The sequence below is a fragment of the Crocodylus porosus genome, unplaced genomic scaffold (assembly GCF_001723895.1).
Source record: "Crocodylus porosus isolate Cpor-Errol unplaced genomic scaffold, CroPor_comp1, whole genome shotgun sequence".
NCBI classification, from domain to species: Eukaryota; Metazoa; Chordata; order Crocodylia; family Crocodylidae; genus Crocodylus; species Crocodylus porosus.
This window is the reverse complement of record NW_017728911.1, coordinates 28,271,462-28,296,866: the sequence shown is the minus strand read 5'-3', so window position 1 is coordinate 28,296,866 and position 25,405 is coordinate 28,271,462. Positions and strand designations below refer to the sequence as shown.

Sequence of the window (25,405 nt, the reverse complement as noted above, 5' to 3'; positions counted from 1 at the left end):
ATTAGCATAGAAACTTCAACTGTTCATGAAACCAGTGGTGAAACATCTGCATTGCCTGAAATTAGCATAGAAACTTCAACTGTTCATGAAACCAGCGGTGAAACATCTGCATTGCCTGAAATTCACATAGAAACTGCTACAGTCCAGGAAGCCAGTGGTGAAACATCAGCATTGCCCGAAATTAGTATAGAAACAGCTACAGTTGGTGGAACCAGCGATGAAACATCAGCATTCCCCGATATTAGTATAGAAACTGCTACAGTTGGTGGAACCAGTGATGAAACATCAGCATTGCCTAAAATTAGTATAGAAACTGCTACAGTTGGTGGAACCAGTGATGAAACATCAGCATTGCCCGAAGTTAGCATAGAAACTGCTACCGTTCATGAAACCAGCAGTGAAACATCCACATTGCCTGAAATTAGCATAGAAACTGCTACCGTTCATGAATCGAGTGGTGAAACATCCACATTGCCTGAAACTAGCACTGACACATCTGGCATATCTTTGGTCAGTGGCGAATCTTCTGGAACGCCTGAAGAGAGGAGGGAAATTTCTGCAGATACTTCAGGAACACATACACACACAGTCCCAGACATCTCAGGAGAAACCTCTGCCCCAGACATTGTAATCAGTACCAGTATTCCAGATGTTGAATTAACACAAAAGCCCAAGGGTCCTGAAGAGGCCCAGCTTGAAATAGAGTCCTCTACTCCTGTGGTGTCAGGACAAGAGATAGAAACAGCTGCTGTTCTAGAAACTCTGCAGATATCACCCACTGCCACCGCTATCCTGCCTCAAGTTTCACAAGAAGCAACAGATGTTGCAAGGCTGACTGCAGAAGGTACTGTTAAAAATGTATGTTGTTCTTCCAGTGTGCCTCCACAGATGTGCTGACTTCGCTTTTATAAAAGGGGATTTGGGGGTTCTATATAGCGACATAATGTAATAAATGTAATGAATTATTGCATTAGGGAATGTAATGAAAAGGTAATTAACTTACCTAATTAAGTTGTATATGAGGCTTGCCAAGCTAGATCAAATCATTGGGCCATCAAGCCCAGCATCCTAGATGTCTCACAGCAACTGATAATGCTTCAGAGAAAGATAGAACTGTGCAGCTCTGCCCATGGCAGCAGGATGAGGGGATACTTCTTTCTCATGCCTGCAGTAGAATATGCCCTGAAATATGAAATAGTCGATTGCTTCTATTTAAACAAGCACAGCAATCAGTTCTATAATTGGCATCACAGTTATCTCATAAATCTCTCCCTGGAGTTTGTGTCTGACCTTCTGTATACTCAACTGAAATAAAGTAGCCTGAAATCAAAGATAACAGCAAATTAATATAGTAACTGCAGAGTGCAAAAGCACTGAGGTGTAGATAGCTGGCATCCCTGTGTACTGTGTCCAGTACTGTGTCCAGGTTTGTGCCCTACACTTCACAAAGGATGTGGGCGGATTGGAAAGAGTCCAAGACAAAGTGACAAAAATGATTATAGGAGCCTAGGAAGCAAGACTTAAGAGGGAAAGCTGAAAGAACTAGAGTTATTTAGTTTGGAGAAGAGCAAACTGAAGGGAGATTTGATAACAGTCTTCAAGTGCCTGAGGGACAATTATAGAGAGGATGGAGATGGGCCTTTCTCTGTGGCCATAGGGGATGGGACTAGCAGCAATGGCTTCAAGCTACAGTAAGGAAAATTTAGGTTGGAGATTGGAAGGAACTTTCCGACTACATAAATCAGGAGTAGGCAATGTTTTTTGGCTGGAGTGCCAAAAAACCACAATGTCTACCTTGAAAGGTGCCGGAGTGCCGACATGCGGGAGCCCGGAGAAGCTGTTAGCAGCCTCCTGGCTGCAGCCAGCCCATGCAGCCCAGTCTGCTTGCAGCAGGGCTTGCAGCCTTCCAGCTTCCTGCTGGGAGCAGCCTGGGCTCCGTGGCTGGCAGCAGCTGCTTAGAGCCTGGGCTGGCGGTTGTATCCCAAGCAAAATGGCCTTGTGTGCCATGCTCGGCACACATGCCGGGGGTTGCTGACCCCTGATGTAAATGGTCAAGGTTTGGAACAGGCTAGCTAGAGAAGTGTGGAATCTCCATCCCTGAAAAGTTTCAAGAACAGGTTGACCAGATGCTTCACTGGGATGGTTTAGTTGGGGACAATCCTGCCTTGAGCAGGGGGCTGGACTAGATGACCTTGTGAGGTCCCTTCCAACCCTACTTTCCTATGATCCTATGAGCTTGTGATTGTGCTGCCATACCTTCATTACACAGGTGCAAAGGTATTAGAATAAGTTTGGCTAATAGGTTTACTCTTGGTGGTTACAGTTGTACCCAAGACATGTGATGAGAACCCCTGTGGAGCTGGCACCTGCCAAGAACGAGATGGAGGTATCACTTGCTTGTGCCCACCTGGGTACATGGGGGATCGCTGTGATATAGGTAAGCTCCGTCCTCAGCTTTGTTGGAGATGTGGGACAAGGAGAAAATAAGTGTTGGCCAAAAGAAAGTGATATTGTGGATGTGTCCATGACTACAGTGTATCTGAGGCAGACTGTGGAGAGTTCATTTTCCTTCCGTCATGGCCAGTACAGAGAAAATTGGGAGACCTTGTTGTCCCCAAATCCTAGCAAAGCTAGTTGTTCTTTTCACCCTGGCTCAATAGAAGGATTTAATCCTGGTTTTTTGAATGGTGCAAGGGGGAGGCAGAGAAGTTGGCTAACAGGGAACATTCATCACTCTTGTATTTCCTTATCCCATTCCATGATGTACTTGTAAATGAATGCCTTGGCTTCATAAATGTTCGTTAAGGCACAGTAGGTCTGTTGTTACAGATCTTCTGGCTTCTTGAGTTGATGCTTAGAGGATTAAAAAGAGCAAAAAGGAGGCACTCTGCTCTTTGAGCTGTACATGTCAGAGCACTAGGTGTACCAGCCAACCCACATTTGTAGTCCTTTGCATTGTATTTTGTCAATGTGTGGGTGTACAGGCACTGTCTCCGCTCCATTCACCCTGCTTGGGATGCCAGGTGCCAATCTGCCCACCAAAATCCAGCTGAAATTTCACTACATACAGCAGCCAAGAGTTGTCATATCCAAAAAGTCTCACTCCCACCCCCATTTTTTCTGCACATTTAGCCACGCCAAGGGTCCAGATTACTGTGCCTTGGTATCTCAGGCCCAGTGGTGCTTGGGAAATATAAGAAAATATATCTCTGCAAAGTCTTTAGAGGAATAGAAGTGAGTAACTGAGGTTCTGGTTTGTGTATTGAGTCTTGTGCCTCTGTTTGCAGCCAGAATTGGATACAGAGAATGAAGTGTATGAGATGTGTGATGATCTAATTTGTAGATCAAATTAATTTTAGCTTTTATGGCTGTGCTGATATCTCTCTGTTCCACTGTACTCTTTCTCTTGTCCGCCCTCTAACAGTCTGTGGCCTGGTAGGTTCAGTTGTATGTGTCAGTATAAATGGCTTCAGTATTCAAGATTATAAAATCTTTATGGTGAAAAGTTCATGTTACTCTTCTGGCAGGTATCCAGCTCAGTATTATTCAGTCTATCCAGTGATTGTGTGAGTGGCCAGACATGATGTGCTAGAAGGTTTTGGTGAAAAAGTCATCCCTTAAGAATTAAAAAGAATATTATTCCTCAACAATCATTTACCTGGTGTCTATTGCTGCCTCACAGAGTGGAGAGCTGAGTCAGGGCTTACATGGAGCTCTTTGGTATTTCTGTTCAGGGTACAGTTTCACTTTGTTACAAGCAAGGATAAGTCTGGGCTAGCCCATCTAAAGATTTTAATAAGTAAGGAAGGGCGTGAGTATGACTGCCATTGTATAAACATTAGCATGCAGCTGTGTATCTGTTTTACATGTGCAATTGTGCTGTTTTTGTAAATTGCCCCTGTAAATTTTAGTTAATATGTCATACAGTGCATATATGCAATAATATTTGGCACAGCCACTTTGAGCTAAAAATATTGCTCATCATTTCTCCCAAAACTATTTTCTTAAGTTTAACTGACATAGACCGCTCATGAGGGTGGCTTTGAGTTTACAGAGGTGCATTTGGCAGCAATGCTTCTAATGGTCAGAGCAGAAAGTTGGTTTTGAATTCCATTTCTGTTGCTAAATGACTCAGATAACTTGGAGAAGTCACTTCATTTCTTTATTCTTCAATTTTCTCCTCTTTAAAACAGAGATAATAATAACCTACCTCAGAGGCGAGTTGTGAAGCTTAATCCACTTCTAATCACAATGCACTTGAGATTGTTATATGGAAGATGGCCTAGAAGTGAAAAATATTATTTTATAATGTCTCAAGGGGGCATAAAGCTTATACTATTTCTGATATATCCAGACTCTCTTGCTCTCATCAATAAAATAATTACTTGGTCTGGTGATTCCTATGATGCTGTATCCTATTCAAGTTCTTCATTCAATTTAGACATGTAATCCTACTCCAGTCTGTTTCTTTTGGTTACCCTCATACATCCACAGAAGCTGCATACATATGAAGGACAAATCTTTGTTACTTTTGACACATAAAGAAGGTGGAGGACAAGTGACACGATCCAGCTTCGGATCTGGTTAAGCTTCAGTTGCATAGAAGCTAAATGACCCGCTGCAGTGTCCATCGGCAGGGAACAGTGCAGAGCTGCTGTAGAAAGCAGTCATCCTTTGAGCAAATACTGATCGAGATCCCTCAGTGCAGTAGTAGGGACACTTTGCTGCAGGGAAAGGTGGCGTGTGACTCAGAAACTTGGGCTTTTTCATTCTGAGTCACTATTAATCCCAGTGCCGCTTAGCTGGGGCATGCTGTGAGTCTGAAAGTGGAGTGGATGACAAAGAAGAACAATTACTGGATCACTGCTCCTTCGTGGTACCAGGCATAGGGCTTGGTGCTGCCTTTCCGGAGCGGTTCTGATCATTACATGTTTTTGCAGGAGTAACTGGTAGTGTTATTGGCCTACAACTGCCACCATGTTTCATGAATAAATGATGGCATGTCAGTGAAAGGGATGGTGAAGAGATGACTAAACATTTGGACTTAGCAAATAAGGTGTAAGGGGAAAAAGTTTATTTTTGTTTCTTTTATCAATTTATAACTTACACACAAACAGATTGCAAAACGCTTGTGCGAATTTATGGCCCCAAATGCTTGACAAATCTCTTCAGAGAGGGATAGGTGGCCCATAGCTCATTTGTGAACAGCTTGTTGCAAATCTTCAAAATGTTAAATGTGGTAAGCTACAAAAATAACAGCATTTTGTTTTGGTTTTCAAGTCAGAGAATTTGCATAAGTAAGTGACAACAGCAGGGAGTTCAAACAATTACTTGTCATAAATTAGTTATGTGATTCAGTCTGTGTTCAATGAATATTCCAGCATTCATGTTTAAAACATGCCTTTTTATACTGACAAAGTTTATTTGTTAAGACACTTATGGAGCAGGGAAGTGATCCCTATGCAGAGTCAATACAAGTCCCATTTAAGAGCAGAATGTAAGGGATGCATGGTAGTTAGACTGGCCTGTCTGCTAGGGGATGAATTGCATCTAGAAAACAGACATAAATGTTGCATAAAGTGATTTTTTTTTTTAAATAGAACAAATATCTACACCGTTTTTTTTCCAGTGTAAGCCCAGTTAGTCTTCACAGTGCTTTGGGATTCTTTGAGATGAAAGGTATTAGATAAATGAAACAGAGAAGTCTGCATGCACAGAACAATAGTAGTATTTAATAATCTGTCTATAATGCTCCCTTGCTTTGGGTCTGCCTGTGTCTCGTCTTTCTCATTTAGTGAGCTCTATAGGACAGGACTGTTTGGATTGCCTTCATTTTGGGTTGTGCTAAGCATTTGTTGGCACATTGCCACAAAAAATAAATAATATTAACCAACAATAAGTCAGGGCTGAATCTAATTCACCTTGCAAAAGGAGCCCAAAGCAATGAGCAACAGAAAGAGCGACCTCAGTGTTCTGCGCCTGCCTTTTTAGGGTTTCAAATGGATTGCATTATCTTTTTTAAATGATGATTTTTAAAAGGAAGTTTCTCTGCTCTGCATGATATACGATTTCATGAATATGTGAATGTCAGTGATGGAAGTATCTTCCAGCTGGCGAAAGATTACCTTTACAATGCTGGTGTTTTCAAGGTTTCTAGCCAAAGGAATGATCTAGGGCCAGCATGTGTTTGTATTCAACAATCATATTCACACCCTTCAGTCACACAAGCCTAAATCTTGAAGAGTTGCTTATGCAACTGGTCTCACCATCCACAAGTTTCCATGGGCAAAGCAGCAACTAGGTGGTGACTTTAAAAACTTCACTCAGGACAAGGGGAAAACGTGATTTGCTGAAATGACAATTTACAAACAGGCTTGAATCACAAAGGTGGGTGCCGTATTACAGGGCTGGTTGCCCACAGAGGCGACCCTGCTAAAGTTGGCCTAAATGTGTACTGTGTGTCTTCATGGCCTGAAGCCCAAAGGATCTTTCATTGCTACCAGTAGAAGAAAATTCTTTAAAAAATCATAAAATAGGCACAAGCAGAGATTCATATTGATCAGTCAGATTATTTGGTGTTTCTTGGCTATATTTAAGTCACGTGTTTATGTGTTTAATTAAAAACCTGCTGGGAGGATAGAACCTAAAGTCTTGGGCCAATATTCTTGTATATGTAATGAGCTTCCCTTTTACGTAGAATAGACTGGCGCTAAGGAGGCCTGCGACTCTTTGGTTGTCCGTGTTTGTTCTCAACTCTTGTGACGATTACAAGAAGAGGAGGGTTCCACAAAGCCAAGACATTTTCCTGTTAAGTGGCTGCATTTTGTAATTTAATAGAACACATTACAGTTATGGCAAGTTTTTTAGCCCTCTGCTATGTACTGAGGCTCAGATTTAATTATATAGTATTCTTCTGCAGCTTAAGAGGTAAAATTAGACTTTATCCATATGATCTCACATCACTGTTTACCTGTTCTGTTCAAAAAGTCTTTCATTTTCTTTATCAAATCGTTTCTCCTCAGATCAGGATCTGGTTACAGCATTGCAGATTGTGTAATTATCATCTTAGATGTCCCCCAAACTGCTAGCGGTGTGAGGGACAGCGGTTGGGAAGCAAGAAGGAACTCTTCTTTCTTTCTTATACCATCAGAAGAGAATCCATGCTATTCCCAGGAGTCCCTGGAATGTAGATTTATGGAGTCTGAATAAGCTACTTTTCAGTTTCTAAAAGGCAATTATTTGTCTTGTTTGGTCCCCTGTTTAGAAGTTCAAGCTTGTGAGAAGCCCCTATAAAAGCCAGCCCTAGTGGGGTCTGTTGCACATATTGAAAAAAATCCTGTTTTTTATGCTTCAAGTTTCACTTTCTGCAGCGTGGTGCCAAGAGTCTGGATGCTAGAGTGCATTTCCAAACAGTTTACTCAGTTTTGAGAAAGCCATAGACATTGTTCAGTATCTGGGTGATACTTAACCTCCTGCTTGCTTGCTGGTTCCACCTTAGAAAACATTTTAAAGCCAGAACTAACTTTGTTTCATTAATATTCAAGACTGTCTGTGATATAGGCTATCATCTATGAAATACATCCATATTTCATTTTTTAAAACATCTTACAATTGTTAATGAGTATAAGATTTTAAACTACTGAAAGTTTAAAAGTTCTAATACGCCCTATTTTCAGCACTGGCCCTGTTTGTTCCCTTTTGCCAGTCACTGAACTTCATAGTAAAAGTAAATAGCTGGCCGGTGTCACTTTTGTTCACTTTGGTTTCTTTTTCCAGTTCCCATGCTCTATCACAACTTACAAAAGCAAAAGTGCTTCAGAATATTTATTTTGTATCTCACACTACCAGAATAGAGTAGGACTACGAATGTGCAATATTTGAGAAAGTTAAAGAAAACCTAGGTAGAAAATATTGAAGTTAATATTCTTTTCTGGGTTTGTCTAAATAAAGTGTTCAGATTAATCCTGCTGCTCCTTTGCTTTCTTCAGTCAACAACTTAAAATGATCAAATACAAAGTCCAATTCTCATTTTTAATTAACTGTGAAAATGTTAGGCCTAAAACTCTAGCCCTTTTAAAAACAATGTTGTGACAATACATTTGAATGGCCTTTTAGAATGTCTTATGATCTTGAGTAAGTATAAATCATGTTTTAAAGACTCATTAATTTCCCGATGCCCTCAAGAAATGAATTAATAATATGCTTTAAATGTGCTGCCTGTTCTCAGCTCCACAATGCATTGTCTTCCCTAGGTTTTCTCTTGGACTGAAAGCTTTTATTGGGGCTGTTTCATTCTGTATATGCTACTATGCCAAGTACATTGTTAACACTTAAATAATAAGAATAGATTTTTCTTCCTGTCCTTGAAGAGAAACTTTTCGAGGGAGTCACCTGGAGAGTCAAATGAAAAGACAAAGATTTTTTTTTTAATTTGCATAACTTACTAAGTAACTAATCTACCCAAGAGAGCACATAATTCACCGGCAGACTTTCTTATATGCCTGAAGAAGGATGTTTGTGCCCAAAAGCTTGCAAAGAACAGTTTTTCCAACTATTTAGTTGGTCTAATAAAAGATATCATGTCTCCCCAAAGAACCTTGTCTGCCTGTATCCTTAGACCAACACAGCTACAACTAACAACCCTACTAACAACCTCAGCTGTGTACGTTCTTTCACGTATTAGGATACACGACATCTGACTGCTGCTTAGAGGTCTCTGCAGCCTAACATCAACTGAGTCTCTGCTGTGGTGTGCCTGACTGAAATTCTTCTAAATCGTTAAGATTAGGATGGTAAAAAGGAATATTAACACCTAGAGTGTTGTTGTTTTCCAGGCTGGTTACAGATGCGTAATGTATATTTGTGGCTTCTGAAGGGTTAACAAAATATAGGCATTAAGTAATAGATTGGATTTGGTTAAGCATGGGTTTTACTGCAGTTTCCTTCTCATGTAAATCCAGTGAGTTTAGGCTCATAGGAAGTATCAGAGATCCACACCCAGACCCATTCTCCAGTATATCTAGAGACCGCATCCCTAATGATATTAATACTAGGTGAAATGATGAAACATCTCTATCACCATGTCTGAACAAGGTGAATGGAGAATAAGTAATGCCAGCTCTAAATATTTTGATGTGTACAAGACTGAAAATCCTGCTAACTGTATAGAATAGATGCTTTCTAATACAGAGGAAGGTGTATTGCCTCCCCCAAAGGGCAAAAGGGTAATTTGATATTTATTATCCTCATACGTTTCATATATCATTTTAAAAATATCTGCAGAGTGCATATTGAAAACAATTATTTGTATTTCCTTGTATTATTTGTTTTGCCAAAACTATTTAAATGTACACTGGCTCTCTCTCTGAATATATATAATATATACGAGCTATATATTTATATATATATGCGTGTATGTATAAAGCAATTATACAGTATGTATAATATGTACAGTGCATATTACATACAACATCTCCAAAAGGAAGTTCTGTTCTAATGCTATTTCCTGAACTGAGATTTGATGCAGTGCACTACCCCACGTGTGCATCTGCTGTCCTTCTTCATCCAGCACTTGGGTAGGTGAAACCACTGCACCTGAAAGAGATCTTGGGTGCATAAAGTGTTTAGTCCCCATTAATGAAGAAAATGAAGAGCCCACTATTCGGAGTTCCCTGCTCAACATTCTGCTTTAGCTCCTTTACATGCTTTATCCCCATTTCAACAGCTCTCTTTCCACTTAAAAGAAGCTAACAGACAAAGGAGAACCTTTCCTTACTTGTTCAGGTGACGTCCACTGTGATTGGCACGAACTTCTGCTGCTACTGCTGTTGGGAAACCTGGTGCTAAGATTTAAGTCATCCCGCGATATAGTTTGGGTTCTTTCTTGCATTTTAAATCTCCTAGGGTTCAAAGACACGAGCTGATAAGCTGCAACCGATCTGACTTGGCTGTTTTTTTCTACTAGGTAAATAGTTTTCATTTTCTTCCGGAATGTCACAAAATGCTTGATGGTAGTGTTAATGAAAGCAGCGCATTTACCTTCCCTCCCATCATACTGAAAATAATGGTTGAGAAAATATGAATTTTGTTAAAGGTCAGTCCAGAGAAACTAGTCCTGCTTCCAAAGAAAATCAAATGAAAAAATTGGGTTAAATGACTCATAACCCATTGCAAGAATATTTGTAAAATCCACTGGGACACAAACTAGAATGGACATGACAAAGGATCTGAGTCCTAAAGCTATACAAGCTGTGGCCAGGAAGAATTTTCCCCATTATTTAGTACTTTAGCTAGATGCCTTTTAGGCACTTTACACTTCTCTCAGAAGCATCTAGTATTGGTCTCTGTGGATGGCAAGGCAGAGAGGCAAGGTAAATCATTGGCCTGCTCTCAGGCAGCTACAAAAAGACTATTTGCTTGTGATAGACCACTTCCCTGGTCTGGCATGTCAGGAGAGAGGATCTCCAGGTTATGTTGACTCGTGGTCTGCTCCATTGCAGCGGAAGACAGAATACTGAACTTGATGGATCGTTGTTCTGCTCTCGTATGGCCATTTCCATGTTCTGCTCTACTTCACCTTCTGTTTTCCATTAACCTATCGTGTCCTGAAGTGCACTGTGGAGTGTAAGCCAAATGACTTCTCTTAAATTCAGCATCTTTAAAGACTTTCAGCAGTTTGGAGGCTAACAGGACTCTGAAAGAAAGAATAGTCTCATCAGAGGATCTAACCAGCAACTCTTTTTAGTCCACAATCCTTTGTGTATACATTTTGACACCTTTACTTTCTTACTCGTGTTCTTTCATGTCTTGAGTTGAGCATCTCTGCAGTCTTTTTTCATTCCAGTTATTTTTCTTTCTGATTTCAAGGCTCAACAAAGAATAGGACTAAAGCTCAGGCTAAATGGATAATAAGATCTTCTCCTTTCAATGAGATATACATTTTATGGAGTACAAGTACAAACTGGCCATTGTGATTACAGTCTGAGTACGAAATCCCCATTTCTTTTTTTTCTCTCCCGGTGCTGATGTGTTATTAAGGCAATGGCATATCTTGTCTGTGGTGGTGGTAGCAGGCAGAATGGAAAACCTAGGAGACTTGGGATCAAATTCTGACAAACACAAAGAGCTCTTTGCACCGCTGGAACTATTCATAGAGTTTATGATTAGCCAAGCATCTTCCCAAGGTGAGGAACTCTGTGGCTTCTGTAAAGCAAGGGAAACTGCCTGTCCACCAGCACCTTTCAGCCCATAGCTAACAAAGGGGTGGAAGAAATGACTCATAGAGCCAACCTTCAGTTCATCGAGGGAGGAAAAGGTGGGTGGCTTAGAACAACCCTCACCTCCCCAGTCTCAGCTGCACCAAGCTGCACTCTGGAGTAGGTGAGGTTTCAGTTAGGAAGAGCCAGATCTGAGGAGTGAACCAAGAAGAGATAGAAGGGAGAAGAAGGGAGAAGAAGCTGTGTTTAGGGTGCTTCTTTTCCTTAAGAGAAGGCAACTTCTGTCTGGGAGCCAGTTAGCTGATGAAAGCTGAGACATAGCCCCAAATTTACATGTTTGATCAACGCAGGCAGGGAAAGGAGACAAAGAGGAGACATGCAAGATGTCAAAAAATACTGACCAGAATATTACTGAAAGACCTCCTGACCGCCCCTGCTGACATTGCTCTAATATCATCATATCAAGTGGCAGAAGTTTGAGTGGAAAAATGATCTCTTTCTTCTATGGTGGATAGGGCTTTTTTGCTTTTTTCTTCAGCAGTCGTTGGGTTGGCATGTTGCTATAGCCATAACAGTGCAAGAAATATGTGAGAAGCAAAGGGTTTGGGGGTTTTTTTTATTATATCCTTTATTGGCCCAACTGTATAGTTGGTGGAGATGTTAGGCAAGCTTTTGGGCATCAAATGTCCTTCTTCAGGTCATTACAACACTGGCCAAGGATTCAGCAGTAGCAGCCGTTTGAAAAACAAGCCCATTGTTGACTCCCAAGTTCTCCCCAAACTATTGATGCTTCCTCCTGAACAAGCAAGGAAATCTTGTTGGTGGAGTTCCCTGCCCAGGGTCCTAATGGCAGCCCTTCATTTCTTGCAGACATTGATGAGTGCCACTCAAGCCCCTGTCTGAATGGAGCTACCTGCGTTGATGGCATCGACTCTTTCAAATGCTTATGCCTTCCCAGCTACGGAGGGGACCTGTGTGAGATCGGTACGGCCTACTTGGCTTCAGCTAATTTTACTAACAGCTGGACCCCTGAAAAAAATTACTCCTCTCCCCAAAAAACTGCTCCCTTCAGTCCTGCTTTCATCTCAATAAGCTAACCCCTAACAGCAGATAAAAAAAATCTGTGTAGAAAAGGTTGCATCATTTGCATATACATTTTTATTATTTTTTTCATCACAACATCTTGTTTCACTGAGAAATTATTCTTTGCTGCTAGGAGACCACGGTAGCATTCACTGCCTTCTAGGGAAACTGGTATCTTTCTGGCCCTTCTTAAAGAGAGAAATAACACATTTTCTTGAAGCTTTGTCTGGTGCAACTGCACACTGGACATAAGAGCAAAGATACGCTTTTGGGTCAAAGAAAGTCTTTGTGTCCATCTATAATAACAGAACAATGTCCGAAGCACATCCTCCTACTACATGAACCTTCTCTGCTCCTCTGAATATCAGTAAAAGATGCATGATTTGAACCAGGTGAAATGACTGCTTTTCACTCTGCAAGGGTTCACTTGCAAGAAGCTTCAGTCATTCCTATGAATTCTTTAAGATTCAACTTGGCACAACATTGTTGTCATTTCCTGCAATGAACACAGCTTTTCATGGCAAAAATGGCAAGGAGTGCAAATCTTTGAGATAAAAAAAGGGGGAAATTGTATTTTTTTCATCAAAATGGTACTTTCCTGTCTGTACAAAATGGTGCTTTCCTGTCTACAATCCATCTGTTAATGAGATCTTGACATTGCATTGTCAATAATGCAACATTCAAGTAGGCCACTTCCCTGGATAACAGTGAAAAAATTCCAGAGAAAAAGATCTTCCATTATCTTGAGAAGGCAGAATGAATGACCTAAAAACTTTCCATTTTCTAACTTTTGAGAGTTTCTAAGAACATCTGTGAGCTAAGTGACCTTTTAGATGAGTTCTTCTGTGCTATACACACAATCAGTCATTCTTAATGACTCAAAAGTTCAGAGATAGTGCCATTTAATATATATTTCGCCTGCTTCTCACAGATGATAACTATCCACATTTTCCACAAGTAGCTGCTATATGGAAGAACCTAGGGATTTCCTGTGAAACGTTCTGCTGAGGTTGTACATCATTCCCAATCCCATCCCAGTAATTGTAATAGTTCTGAGGTGAGAATTAACCACCAAAAAAGAATTTAGACTTAGAAAGACCTATTATATTTGTCCTCACCTCATCTTGTATATCTCCATTGGAGGTGAGATGGAGGCAAGTAAGGTTTGTGAGCACTGCCCCAGCTCCAGGCACCAGGGGTGGCCCATGAAATCCATTAAGGAAATGGGCAGAAAAAAAGTGTTGAAAGACTGCACCAACCACCCCATCCATAGAGGGTTAGCCACTGGAGTCTGCCAAGTGTCCGTGAGCCTTTCTGGTTCGAGAGCACTGCAGTAACAGAGTAAAAGGAGCTGGTAAGTCTGAAGGAGAGAGCACTCTGGCGTGGAAAGTGGACAGGTGAAGAAATTATGGAACGTAGAACATATTCCTTGAAAAGGGAAAAGAGGGCTTTGGCAGAGAGATATAATGACACTTGACCACCGCCAAGGCAACACACGGCCAAAAGAGGATGTTTGATAAGCCCGCTGCCACTGAAAGGCTGCTGTGAAATAAACCTCCATGGTGCCACTTCCTGAGCTCCCATTAGCACTAATGCTACACATCCATCTCATCTATGGCTTCATTACACTTCGTTGCTTTCTTCTCCTGGATCTCGCGGTGGCAATTCCTTGCATCTGGCTTTGAGCCCTTTCTTGGCTGATCTGATTCTGGCTACGAATCAATGCAAGAGGTGTGAGAAATGGTGGGATGTAGTACTTTCAGAGCACCACAGGCATGGTCATTTAAAGGTTTGCGCATAACTTCCTGCAGTGCAAGTGGCAAGTGAAAAGAAATGGTTTTACCATCAAACTGGCATCCACGCCCATTGCTGTCATTTTTGTATCTACCCCCATTACTTCTCAGTTTACATAAGATGCTTCCATCGCTGTTGGTAGGCAGGGGCTTCAGAGAGCCTTCGTTTGAATTGTTAATTGCTTATTTCCTTGTGTTTGCTCTTCCCTTTTTCCATTTTTAAAAAATCCTGTGTTCTAGTTCTCGGTGTTACCTTTCTTACATCCCACCCCCATCCTATGACCTGAAAGCCTATTCAGGTATGTCCCTAGTTTCCTCCAGAGCCCACAGGTCTATTCCCAGGATCCCTGTGGTCCATGAGTCTGTTTCCAGAACTTCTGTGACCCAAATATTGATTGCCAGGCTCCATATTTTCTTACCTATGTCTCATATATCATATGGTACCCGTTTCTGAGTCTTGGTCCCCTGTTAGGAAAGGACATGGAAATTCTCCCAGGTCTGGGATCCTACACATAAACAAGCCCATTGCCCTACATTAAGTATCTGAGACGTATCTAGACTAACACTTCACCCCCAACCTGTTTTGATGCGAGTCAGAGCCCAGAAGAGAAACTGATTTTAGCCTAAGAGAATCTCCCATAAATATCCTCTTCCTATTGCAACTAGGATTTCAAGAGAAAAGAAGTAATTCCCCTTGTTAGAATAAATTAAATTGGTTAGTTTCTCTGAATGGGGAAGAAAGGAGACACGGGTTTCCCTCCCTTTATGCTATACACACATTCCTGGAAAAAGGCGCATAACTCAAATTCACATAAAGGGAGCCCACTTTACAATGTAACAAATAGGGATATGTTCCAAGACCTCGACTGTATTGACCCCCCAGACCCATTTCTACCACTTCTACATGACAATTTTGGTACTTGCCAACAGCAGACAGTACACACAAGGGTGGTGGTAAATGTAACCGTAATGGGGGTGGCAACTACAGAAACACGTGTCGCAGACAAGGAGCGAGGAGCACAGATCCACACAGGAGACTATATTTTGGTGCACGTCACTCTTACAATGCAGCTGACTGCAGGCTTCACTACACTGATCACGTAAGAGTGAATTTACCTCGCATATAACAAATTTTTGGTAGAAAAGGGTCATCGCATAAGAGTGAATTCATATATACAGAACCCACATAAAGCAAGGGAAACCTGTAATTCACTTGTTAAATTTTTCAAGGTCTGACCTCAATCATAATATAAAGAAAGTCAACTATTATGTGCCTTTAAGTTGCTTTCATGGCATTTCTAAGTGATCACCAGCATTAGCCATATGAAGAAGCTGATGGAGAAAAAAATGCAAAGAAAGTACTTTAAAAATGGTTACAGATGTAAAAATGGGTCTCCCGCATGGTATGTCCTGCCTTACATCCCTTTTCTCTGATCTCATCCAGGTTACTTATCTCACTGGAGAAGATTCAGAATCACACTGAGTGATGTTGCCAGCTGAATCTGAACTCTGACTTCTCCTGCCTTTCTCATTTATCACCTGTGAGCACTGATTCTGGGGATCAGAATTCAGGTCTGAAAGGCAAAAATTGCCCTATGATGCAAGAAAAATCAGCAGGACTGCAGTGAGGGGGAAAGTAATGATGTCTGGGTCTGTTTCTCAGCTGTGGAGTTCTGGAACCTGACTCATGGTCTGAAACATGCAGGACTTGCTCGCTCTATTTACATTGCAGCAGAACATTTAAGCCATCTCCCCTCCATAAATTGTTCTTTTGATGCCGTCTCATCATTTCCCCAAGGATGTGCCATATGACATAAGCAAGTTGTATTCTTTAGTGGATGTGACTGTGTATTGTACTTCTGATCTGTGAGCAGTTAGGCTGCCAAGAAGTGTGTCAGGGGGCTCTCAGCCCTGATGCATGCAGCCTCTTTTCATTCCTCTCTTGTGTGTTTCAGACCTGGAGGACTGTGAAGTGGGTTGGACCAAGTTCCAGGGCCACTGCTACAGGCACTTTGAAGAGAGAGAGACCTGGGTGGATGCTGAGACACGATGCCGAGAACACCAGTCTCATCTGAGCAGTGTCATCACTCCTGAAGAGCAAGACTTTGTGAACAGTGAGTGCTGGGGGTAACCACAAGGACCAGAGGATGGAGGTGGAACAACCAATCTGTCTGTATAGGACTTAAAAATCACCCTGTTGCCTCGCTGGGTGAATGACACTGACTCTCACAGAGTTTCTATCAAGCAAAGCTATCCCTTCCTTCAGGATGGGAGTTTTCAGGCTCAAGGACCCTAGGGCTAGGGACAGAAGTTACACACAAACCAGTTTAAGTGATCAGAAATGGGTTTAAACCTCTAACAGAACAGAAGCTCAGCACATAAACCAGTTTCAAAATGGCTGAAACTGGTTTAAGATGAACCTGGTTAAATGTAGTTTCAGACTTAACTGATTTGGGTCAAACCAGTTTATGGAACTTCTGTCCCAGACCCCTTCCTGGTTCAAGTTAAATCACAGTCCCCCAGCATCCCAGCATGCCTTTCAGCCCTGGGCTGAGCTGTGCTGTCTGCTCCAGAGAGCAGGGCTGGCCCTGCCCCTCTGCTCTCTAGCCAGAGCAGGGTGGGGGGCATGGCCAGACACTGGCTGGCATGGTCCCCTGAGGCAAAGGGAGCAACTTATTCCCCCCTCCCTCCCCTCTCCCACTGGGGGACCGCAGCTGAGGTCTGCCTGGCCAGGGTGTAGCAGCCCCTGTCAGGCCCCCCATCTGCAACCTGACGCAAACAGAGAGAGGGAGGGGGATTTAATCTCCCCCTCTGTCCCCTGTCCTACCAGCAGCCCCAGTCCACCTGGCCAGGGTGGAGCAACCCTTGTCAGCTATTGCCCCCCTCCCCACTCCAGTGGCAGGGAAGGGAGCGTGGCCAGAGCCAGCTGGCGTGGCCCTGCCATCCACCTGCCTCGCCAGCAGCTGGGGCTGTGGGGCTGAGCCAGGCTGGCCTGTAGGCAAAGGGGCCAGCCCATGCTGGGACACTGGAGCTGGGCCCTTCCCAGCAGGCTGTGGCTCAGGCTGGAGCCATGGGAGCTGCATGGCTACATCACTCCCCACACCCAGGCCAGGTAGGGCTGTCATGAACCACAGCCAGCTGGGAAGGGCCCTTCCCAGCAGCTGCAGCTCTGTGATAGCCTGGCCTGGCAGCCCAGCAGTTGCTGCCCCTGTCCATGCTGTGCCACTTTAGGTAGGTAGGTGGGAAGCTTCAGCCTGGTGGCTTCTGCCCAACACACAGAGCTACGGCTTCAGCTCAAGCTCCAGTTCCACCTGCCTTCCACCCACTGCACCTGCCTGCAGGGTCTGCTCATCACACCAGGTGGGCAGAGTGGGTAGAAGGCAGCCAAAAGCTGGAGCTGCTAAAGGTGAGGGGAAGCTGGTGGAGGTTTAAACCCCTCCCCAGTCATACTTAGCCCCTGCTGGGGACCTGGCCACACCCTCAGTCAGCTTCCCTCCAGCCTTTCCGCTGCTGCCAAAGGGAAAGGAGGTCTGCTCTAGTGCCCCCCGGCTTCTAGCCTGAGCCACTGCAGGCATGTGCCTGTATTCCCAGAGTCAAAAGTGAGTGTCTATTCACTTGCCAATCAGTTCAATCTCTGCAGGTTAGACTAAAGATTGAATCAATTCAGGCTCCAGCTTTTTGAATGTCTGTTTCCCTCCAGGCTAGGGACAGTCACAGCTGGCGCACATCTGCATTTGTAATACCTTTCCAGCTTAGCCCTTCCCCAGGGTGTATGCTGTAGAATTAGCCTGGTAGTTCTTGCCAAGGCAGATATCTGTGGGGGTACAAAAGGAAACTTGGGGGGTGCTGCAGATCAGAGAGCACAAAGTAGCCAGAAAGGGATGTTTGGGGAGTGGGAAAGCTTGAAATGGGCAAGAAGACAGGAGTGGGGGTTCTGAGAGAGGACAAGAGCCCGGGGCAGTGAGGAGGGGAATGGGAGGCTGGGAGGCAGCTGAGGTAGGGCTGGACAGTGGCATCCTAGGCAGGGAGGATGGAGGGGCAGGGGCTTCTTGGGAACAGGAGCCAAACAGGAAGCTCAAAGCAGACTCGTCCTGCTGCCCCTGAGATCCCAGTTCCCTCACATGGGCCTGGCAGGTGGCCCTGGCACTGAGGGAGCATTTCCCACCACTCTCCACCCACAGGGAGCTGGAAGTGTGAGAGGCAGGTGAGGGGAGCCACGTGCTTGTGCTGCCTCTTCTCAGAGATGGACACAGGGCTGGGCTGAGGCTGGCAGCAAGCCACTGTGTAGTTGTGAGACCCTGTGGGGGGGACCAGTGGGCACCCAGTGGGAGGAACGCGTTGCCCAGGAGAGTCTGCTCTGCTACTGCCTGAGCTGGGAAGCTGTGTCCCTCAGCCCACAGGACCCTCCACATCCCCTACAGGCCGCTTTGGAGGCTGGGGCTCTGGGACACAGGGTGGTGGAGCGCCCCCTCAGCCAGGGCAGCAGAGCCTTTGCCCATGCCTTCCTGCCTCATGCTGCCCATGTGACTTGCCTGTACTGAGGCAGCAGGAGGTGGGGGACGTTTGGACTCAGCCAGGCTTTGGACTTGGGGCATCCAAGCAGGATGTTCTCCTTCCTGCCCTCCCTCATGGCCACACTGTGAAGCGGCCGCAGTCCAAACATCTGCACTGTGCTAGGTCTGCAGTAAGACCTGGCACCTCTACCCAGGGGACAGCAGCCCTTGCCAGGGGTTGGCAGCCTGGTCAGGCAGCCAGCTGGAGCCACCTTTAGCTCCATGACAACCCCATGACAGTCCAGAAAGGCTCTAAAAAGGGTTGCTACAGCACCACCTGCTCAGGCTCTCCCATTTCCTGATTAAGGTTTATCCCCTTCTCCTGTACTGAGCTTATACCAGTTTGGCTTTGTAAGCTAGAAGAGAAAGGTAGTTAGCTGTGTTAGTCAGAAGTCAGACCACTCCTTTCTATTTAGCAGCTCTGCTTTTAACAGTCCCTTCACAGTATTCAATGAAGTAAGCCCTCTGTTTACAAAAGTGTATGCTATCCAGCTCCGATTGTGTTAGTCTATAAAGGTGTAGGTCTACCCGGCCTTTGATAATTAGACCAATCCTTCTTCAGCTGGCCCTTGATGTAGCCCAGGTGCAAACCATGTAATCAAGATGGTCCAACCACTGGCAAAGCCAAGTGGATCCTTTCAGTGGTTCCTCAGGACCTGTGCTGGGGTGGGAAGCTGAAGGCAGGGACCATCACACTCCCTTTCCCATTTCTTACTCTTCTCTCCCTGTCTGTCTCTTCCAGACCACGCACAGGATTACCAGTGGATTGGTCTCAGTGACAGAGCTGTTGAACATGATTTCCGTTGGTCTGATGGGAACTCCGTAGTAAGTCATGGCTGGAGGGGCAAGGGTGGTAGCTGGGATGGCGAGGGATATTTCTTTATTTATATGGAAGTCAATTCAGGAGAGAAGCACATCCACACACTCAGACTTGGGCTTTATAAAGGGACAGAGACCTTTGAATCACACTGGGGCTCTGTCTGCCACTTTGGAACCATCTTTTTCTTCTGTGTTTGTACAGCATCTAGCACAGAGGAATCCAGACTGTGTCTGAGACACTACCACAATACAAATAATAATACTATTGCAACATTTCTACTGATGAAAATGATGGATGGGAAGGAGAGCACTAGGCAACTGAAAAGCAGATGCAGAGGGGGAAGCAAAGGACAAAAAGGAGAAGCAAGAGAACAAAAATGAAGTGAAAGAGGAAGGAAAAGAGCTAAAGGGGAAAGGAGAGCTGAGGGGAAAGAAGGAATGTGTTTCCCAGTCTTAGAGGGTGGTTTCTTATCTCTCCACAGCAATATGAGAATTGGCGGCCCAACCAGCCTGATAACTTCTTTGCCGCAGGAGAGGACTGTGTCGTGATGATTTGGCATGAGCAGGGAGAGTGGAATGATGTCCCATGCAACTATCACCTCCCTTTCACCTGCAAGAAGGGAACAGGTGAGATGAAACCTGCCCTGATTTATTGCCCAAGTATTTCTAGACCCAAGCTACAACAATAAAGCCTGTAACATAAAAGCAGTCCAAATTTGCCCTGCCAAGCCTCCCATTGCCAGCTGACCAAGGTCCCAAAGACAACACTTGAAATAACTGCAGTTTGTTCCATTTTATCTATATTGTCTTTCATATAAAGGTATGGCCAGAGCTAATTCACTGTGGCATGCAGTGCAGCTTCTGCTTAGATCAAAATGGAGCATGGCATCCTGATCCTCTGTATCCTCCAGACTATGCCAAAACAGCTGTAGCACACATGGTTGAACTCAGTGGCTCCTGTGTTATCCATGCCTGAGCTCTAACCAGAAATAAGCACTAGTCATAGACTAGGGAATTGTCACTTATTCCAGCAGTGGAATGGAGTAGACACTTAAGCTCTGCACAGGAGCACTGCAAAGGGGCAGGTAGTGGAGACAAAATCTGTGTGGGTCTGAAATTGCAAAGGGGTCTTAGGGAAGCACAAGTTGAATTTGACCATGATGTACAAGCACACACCAGTTCTTGAGGAAGAAGTACCCTTGGATGTAACTCTCCAGGGTGAGTTTCCCCAGCTGAGGCACCCCATCCTCCCTACAGCACACCAGCCACTGAACTGCCTGCTCTGTGCCGAGCTATTGGAGTCGGCACTAACACCACCTCATACTGAGTCACTGACACCCAGCCCTGCTGCTCCTGAGTTCTCCTTGGAGATTTCTTATGCAAGTACTGATCAAATCAAGCCTGAAGCAAGGTCGCCATCTGGGGATGATGCAGATGTAGAGAGAGTAGAGTGCCAGGATGCTTAGGCACAGTGGATAATGCTCTTTCATAGCTCCCTTCCTTGATGTGAAATAACTGTCTTCTACCCTTCCTACTTCAAGGTGGTGCACCTTTTCTGTCTCCCCTGACACCAACCCCCATGTCCCTACCTTCTCCAACCCCCTTTAGAATCAGTTTTGTCCCCTTTTCCAAGCCAAACAGTAACCCACATGCAAAGCCTAGTTTCAGCAAGCCTGATCCAAGCCATCTGTTTCCACCCACTAGGACCCCCAGTGGTAAAGAAACAACAAAAGCCTTCCTGACAGCCACTCTCTTGTGTCTGGCTCTCACTGCGAACATGCCTTTCCGGAGAGGAAGGATGGGACCCTTTGGAATACTGTTGCTAAGTTTCCCGGCTGGCCACAGCATTTCAATCTCCCCCGTGACTAAATCTCAGAGACAGTGGTGACCACAGCAGAATCACAAAAGGGGTTTAGTTTTTAATTAGCTGCCTTTTATTTATTGCCTCCATCTATTTCCCCCCATTACACAAAGGAAATGTTTCCTCCTTTGTTAGTTGTTTCCGGGGGCCCCTAGCCTTGCTGATGGACGTGGTGAAAAAGCAAATCAGGTCTGGGTGATGGTAGGCACTTAGCAACCCTGGCATCAAGTGCTGGCATGTAATAGATGCCAGCGTTCCAGTATGGAAACCCCATTCCTGTCCAGATTAAAGGTATCCACAGGGAGATGGCTGTGCCCATACTGCAAGTGGGTGTGCAGCCCGGCAGTGTAGAGCCCTCTGCTCCAACAGGCTGATGGTTCATCTCTGTTTCAGAGGAGATGGGAATTCAAGGCCTCAAACACACATGACTGTTAATGACCCCTGGTACTTTTCCCATGAGCTAGAGCAGGGCTGCTGCAAGCAGATCTGGGTTCTTCCTCCAAGTCACTCAAACAGGGCCCTGTGGCTGCAAGTTCAGACATTCCTTCCCCTCCTGCTTGCATCAGTTTTCCATTGCATGGCAGCCTGGGAGGCAGGAAGGGCAAACAAGCTGGTTAATGTGTATGAGAGTTGATATAGTCAGGTGAAGCATGCCTAAAGGTTTCCTAGTAACAAGGGAGTATCTTAGCCAAGCGTACAATCCAAGGGAATCACCCTGACTCTCCAAGAGGTCTGGAGTTACCATGACCACACAGCATCCAGCCAGCACAGAGCATCTCATACTTACACCATGTAACATTGGAGGAGGAATATTACTCTAGCCTTTCAACCCATTCCTTGGGAGTGGTTGAGGGAACCCCACCAGTTGCATTTCCACGATGCCCAGTGGGCTCTGTTTGTGCAATTGGCCCTTTCAACCCCAGAAATGGCTGCATCTCAATGGCAGGGAAAACAGTTCTCATATATACAACTTTGCGACAAACAATACAAGGGAACATTGTTCAATGACTTTGATTCTAGGGACTGAATGTTAATATAACCAGCTCCCCTGAAGCAGTAGGATTACCCTAGAGATCTTCCCGGTGTGTGCAGCTCTTATTGCCCAGTGCCTATTGTGGACCACAGTATCCAAGGAGATGCAAACTGCTCAGTGTCTGTGCTTGTCTCTACCAGTTGCCTGTGGAGACCCTCCCGTGGTAGAGAATGCCAGGACTTTTGGAAGAAAGAAGGACCGATATGAAATCAACTCCATGGTGCGATACCAGTGTAACCAGGGCTTCATACAACGCCATGTGCCCACAATTCGATGCCAGCCCAATGGCCACTGGGAGGAACCACGGATAGCCTGCATAAATCGTACGTAGTGTTCTCTCCTTTCAGTTCGCACCAAGGCCTTTGCAAACCTTTTTGAGACTCCAGTGGCAGCTGTTAGCCCTGGGAGAGCACCAGAAGTCCATGGCCTATTACTGAGATTCACATACAGGGAGGGTGTATGTGAATCTCACCGCCTCCCCACCCCCCACCCCCACTGCACACACACACACACACACACACACACACACACACACACACACACACACACACACAGAGGCAGGTGCAGGGCTGTTGCATCAGAAAGGACTCTTCCCTTATTTTCCCTGTGTTTTGTCTCCATTAAAGGACTATCGGATCTGATATCTCCCAGGTGGGCCTGGACCACAGGGACCAGATGGAGACGTAGCCTGGGCTCGTCTGAGTTAGTGCACACACCAGTCACCTGCAAGCCCCCTGTTGAGCTGGCTCCTCCATAGAGAATGTCCTGATTCTGATGGGCAATGAGGGGGCAGCTCAAGTTGGGGGGGAGAGAAAGCAGTTAAAAAAATCTACATGGGCCCTAAAAGCAGGAGAAATTTTCACTTTTAGACAGTGTCTTAAATGGTTTGTTTTGGCCATATCTGTGCTTGGGCAGAGGCACTCAGGAAAGGCAGTGAGGAATGGAAGCAGAATGGGTGTTATACCCCTGCTCAGGCCACCCTGAGCACTCACAAAGACCCGCCTCAGGCCTGAGTCACCCTCCCTGGCTCTCTTCGGGAAGTAGAGGCAGGAAACATGAAATAGCAAGGTGACCTGGAGTCTTGTCACCCCTCCCCCTGGCTTGCCCTCTCCGCCGGGCATCTGAGCAGCAACTAACACTCCCACGGAAACATCCCCAAGTCCTGTTGTTCAATTCTAGGCCTTAATTGTTCAATTATTGTTCTCTCATTGGGTCATATAGATCTTCCTCACTCATTAGTTAGCTGAAGCCTGAAGGAGCCAAGTCATCTACATAAAAAGTAATTCAACTGCCTTGCTCAGTTTGGATCTGGTTGGGTTTCACCAGTTGTCACTGGATAGCTCAATCCAAGGCTAGAGAAAGTCGCTGCCGAATTAGGAAAAAGGGGACAATATTCTCAATGAGAGAGAAGGGCCAAGAGTGGTGCATAGGGTGATGAAGTGCTCCTGCTATTAAACTGCACTGTTCAGCCCTGGACTCTCTAGATTCAGCTGTGTGCTGTATAGGCTGCAGTCTGGCCCAGGGACTGAAGAACCATGCCTGGGACTTGTTTGCACATAGGAGCAGTTGCACAGAAAGGGAAAGATCTCTGTCTTTGACTGGCTACTCATTCCCCACCTAATAGCAGTCAGTTGGCTCCCACTGCAAGCAGAGAGGCTGTTTCACCTGGAAGGCTCTATGCTCAGGTGGAAAAGCAGCAGCATGTGTTCCTGACCCTGTAATAAAGGATGCCAGGATATGAGGCAGGCACTTCAGTGAATTTGAGGGAACACTTTTACCCCAAGTAAGAGGAATGTTTTGCTATCTAGCTTCTCCCATCTGGGTATCTCAAATCACTTCACCAACAGTCATTAAGCCTTTGCTCCACTGATACAGGAGGGAAAATCAGAATTGTCCCCATTTTACAGATGGGAAGACTGAGGCACCGACAGGGAAAGGGACAGAACCCAGAGCTTCTACTACTCAGTTCTGGACTATGCTTTAAGCAAAATGTCTAGATTTATTCAGGGCTTCTGGGATGTCTGCTTCCTATGACTCATCAGACCTGGACAGTACCAGAGATGCTCTCCCAGCAGCGCCGGCCCATTGGTCTGAGCTGCTTTGGCAGGTCTTGTGCCTGTCTATTTGCAAGGAGGGGAAAAACACAGGAAGTGTCCAATGGACAGAAGCAGAGTTGTCTCCGCATAGGATGCTTTTTAACAGGCTCCCAAGAGGCACCTGGGTCTCTTTGACTTTGGTGTTTGTGGGGGGACAAGCCGTTACAAAGTGAACTGAAAAATCCCAGATGATTCATTGGGTCCTGGAGTGCCGGAGGCAAGAGAAGGACTGATTGTCTGGTGGCAGGCAGGCTGGCGCCATGGCATGCTCTGCCATGCGCTGCAACCTCGGCAGTGTTTTTCCAGGGAATGAGAGGCCTAGTGCGAGCCAGCTCAGGACAAGTGGGGTCTCTGTAGCCTTCTCCTAGTAACAAGGTGTCTTTTCTTCTCCTCCCCCCTTCCTCAGCCTCCACCTACCAACGTAGACTATACAAGAGAAGCTCTAGGAACCGGTCAAGAACCAATGGCAGAGCCGTACAAAGACCCACCCATTAGAGCGGGGAGAGACGCGCAGAGAAGACACAGAGAGAGATTTTACGGAACAGTTATATTAACAGAGTCAATTTCTTCTTCTTGTTGTTGCTTTTGTCATATAAGGGAAAAAATTATATTAAAGAAAAACCCACCTTTTGTGTATATACATAAAAAAAATTCAAAGCACCAAAGCAAAGCAAATTAGATTACAGCATTTTTACTAACCATCCGGTTCCAAGTATCTTTGTGCCTTTGGGGATGGGGAGGGAGCAGGGGCTGTGGAGGGCAGGGGGTTAAGTTAAATAATAAAGAAGATTATTTTTTCCTGATTTTATCCATGAACAATGTAATTATTTCTGTTATTTAATCTCTGGGCCGGACAACACCTTTTTTATTTTAAAAAATTCTTTCACCGCTGCGGTACAGTGGGCCGGATGGGCACGGGGCTAGCAAATAGTTGTGAAGTGCAGCTGAGTG

General features: G+C 44.9%; 1 protein-coding gene across 1 annotated transcript in view; it reads left to right on the top strand.

Annotated features, from left to right (window-relative positions):
• The window catches only part of ACAN (aggrecan), a 79,227-nt gene extending 53,828 nt beyond the window's left edge, over positions 1 to 25,399 (top strand). The window contains 8 exon segments of the mRNA XM_019533741.1: positions 1 to 844; positions 2,324 to 2,437; positions 12,087 to 12,200; positions 16,048 to 16,206; positions 19,388 to 19,470; positions 19,947 to 20,091; positions 22,499 to 22,681; positions 24,861 to 25,399. The exon segment at positions 1 to 844 is cut by the window's left edge and continues 101 nt beyond it. Of these exon segments, the coding sequence (XP_019389286.1) occupies positions 1 to 844; positions 2,324 to 2,437; positions 12,087 to 12,200; positions 16,048 to 16,206; positions 19,388 to 19,470; positions 19,947 to 20,091; positions 22,499 to 22,681; positions 24,861 to 24,949 (1,731 nt within the window). The 3' untranslated portion in view covers positions 24,950 to 25,399.
• The last annotated feature ends 6 nt before the right edge of the window (positions 25,400 to 25,405 follow it).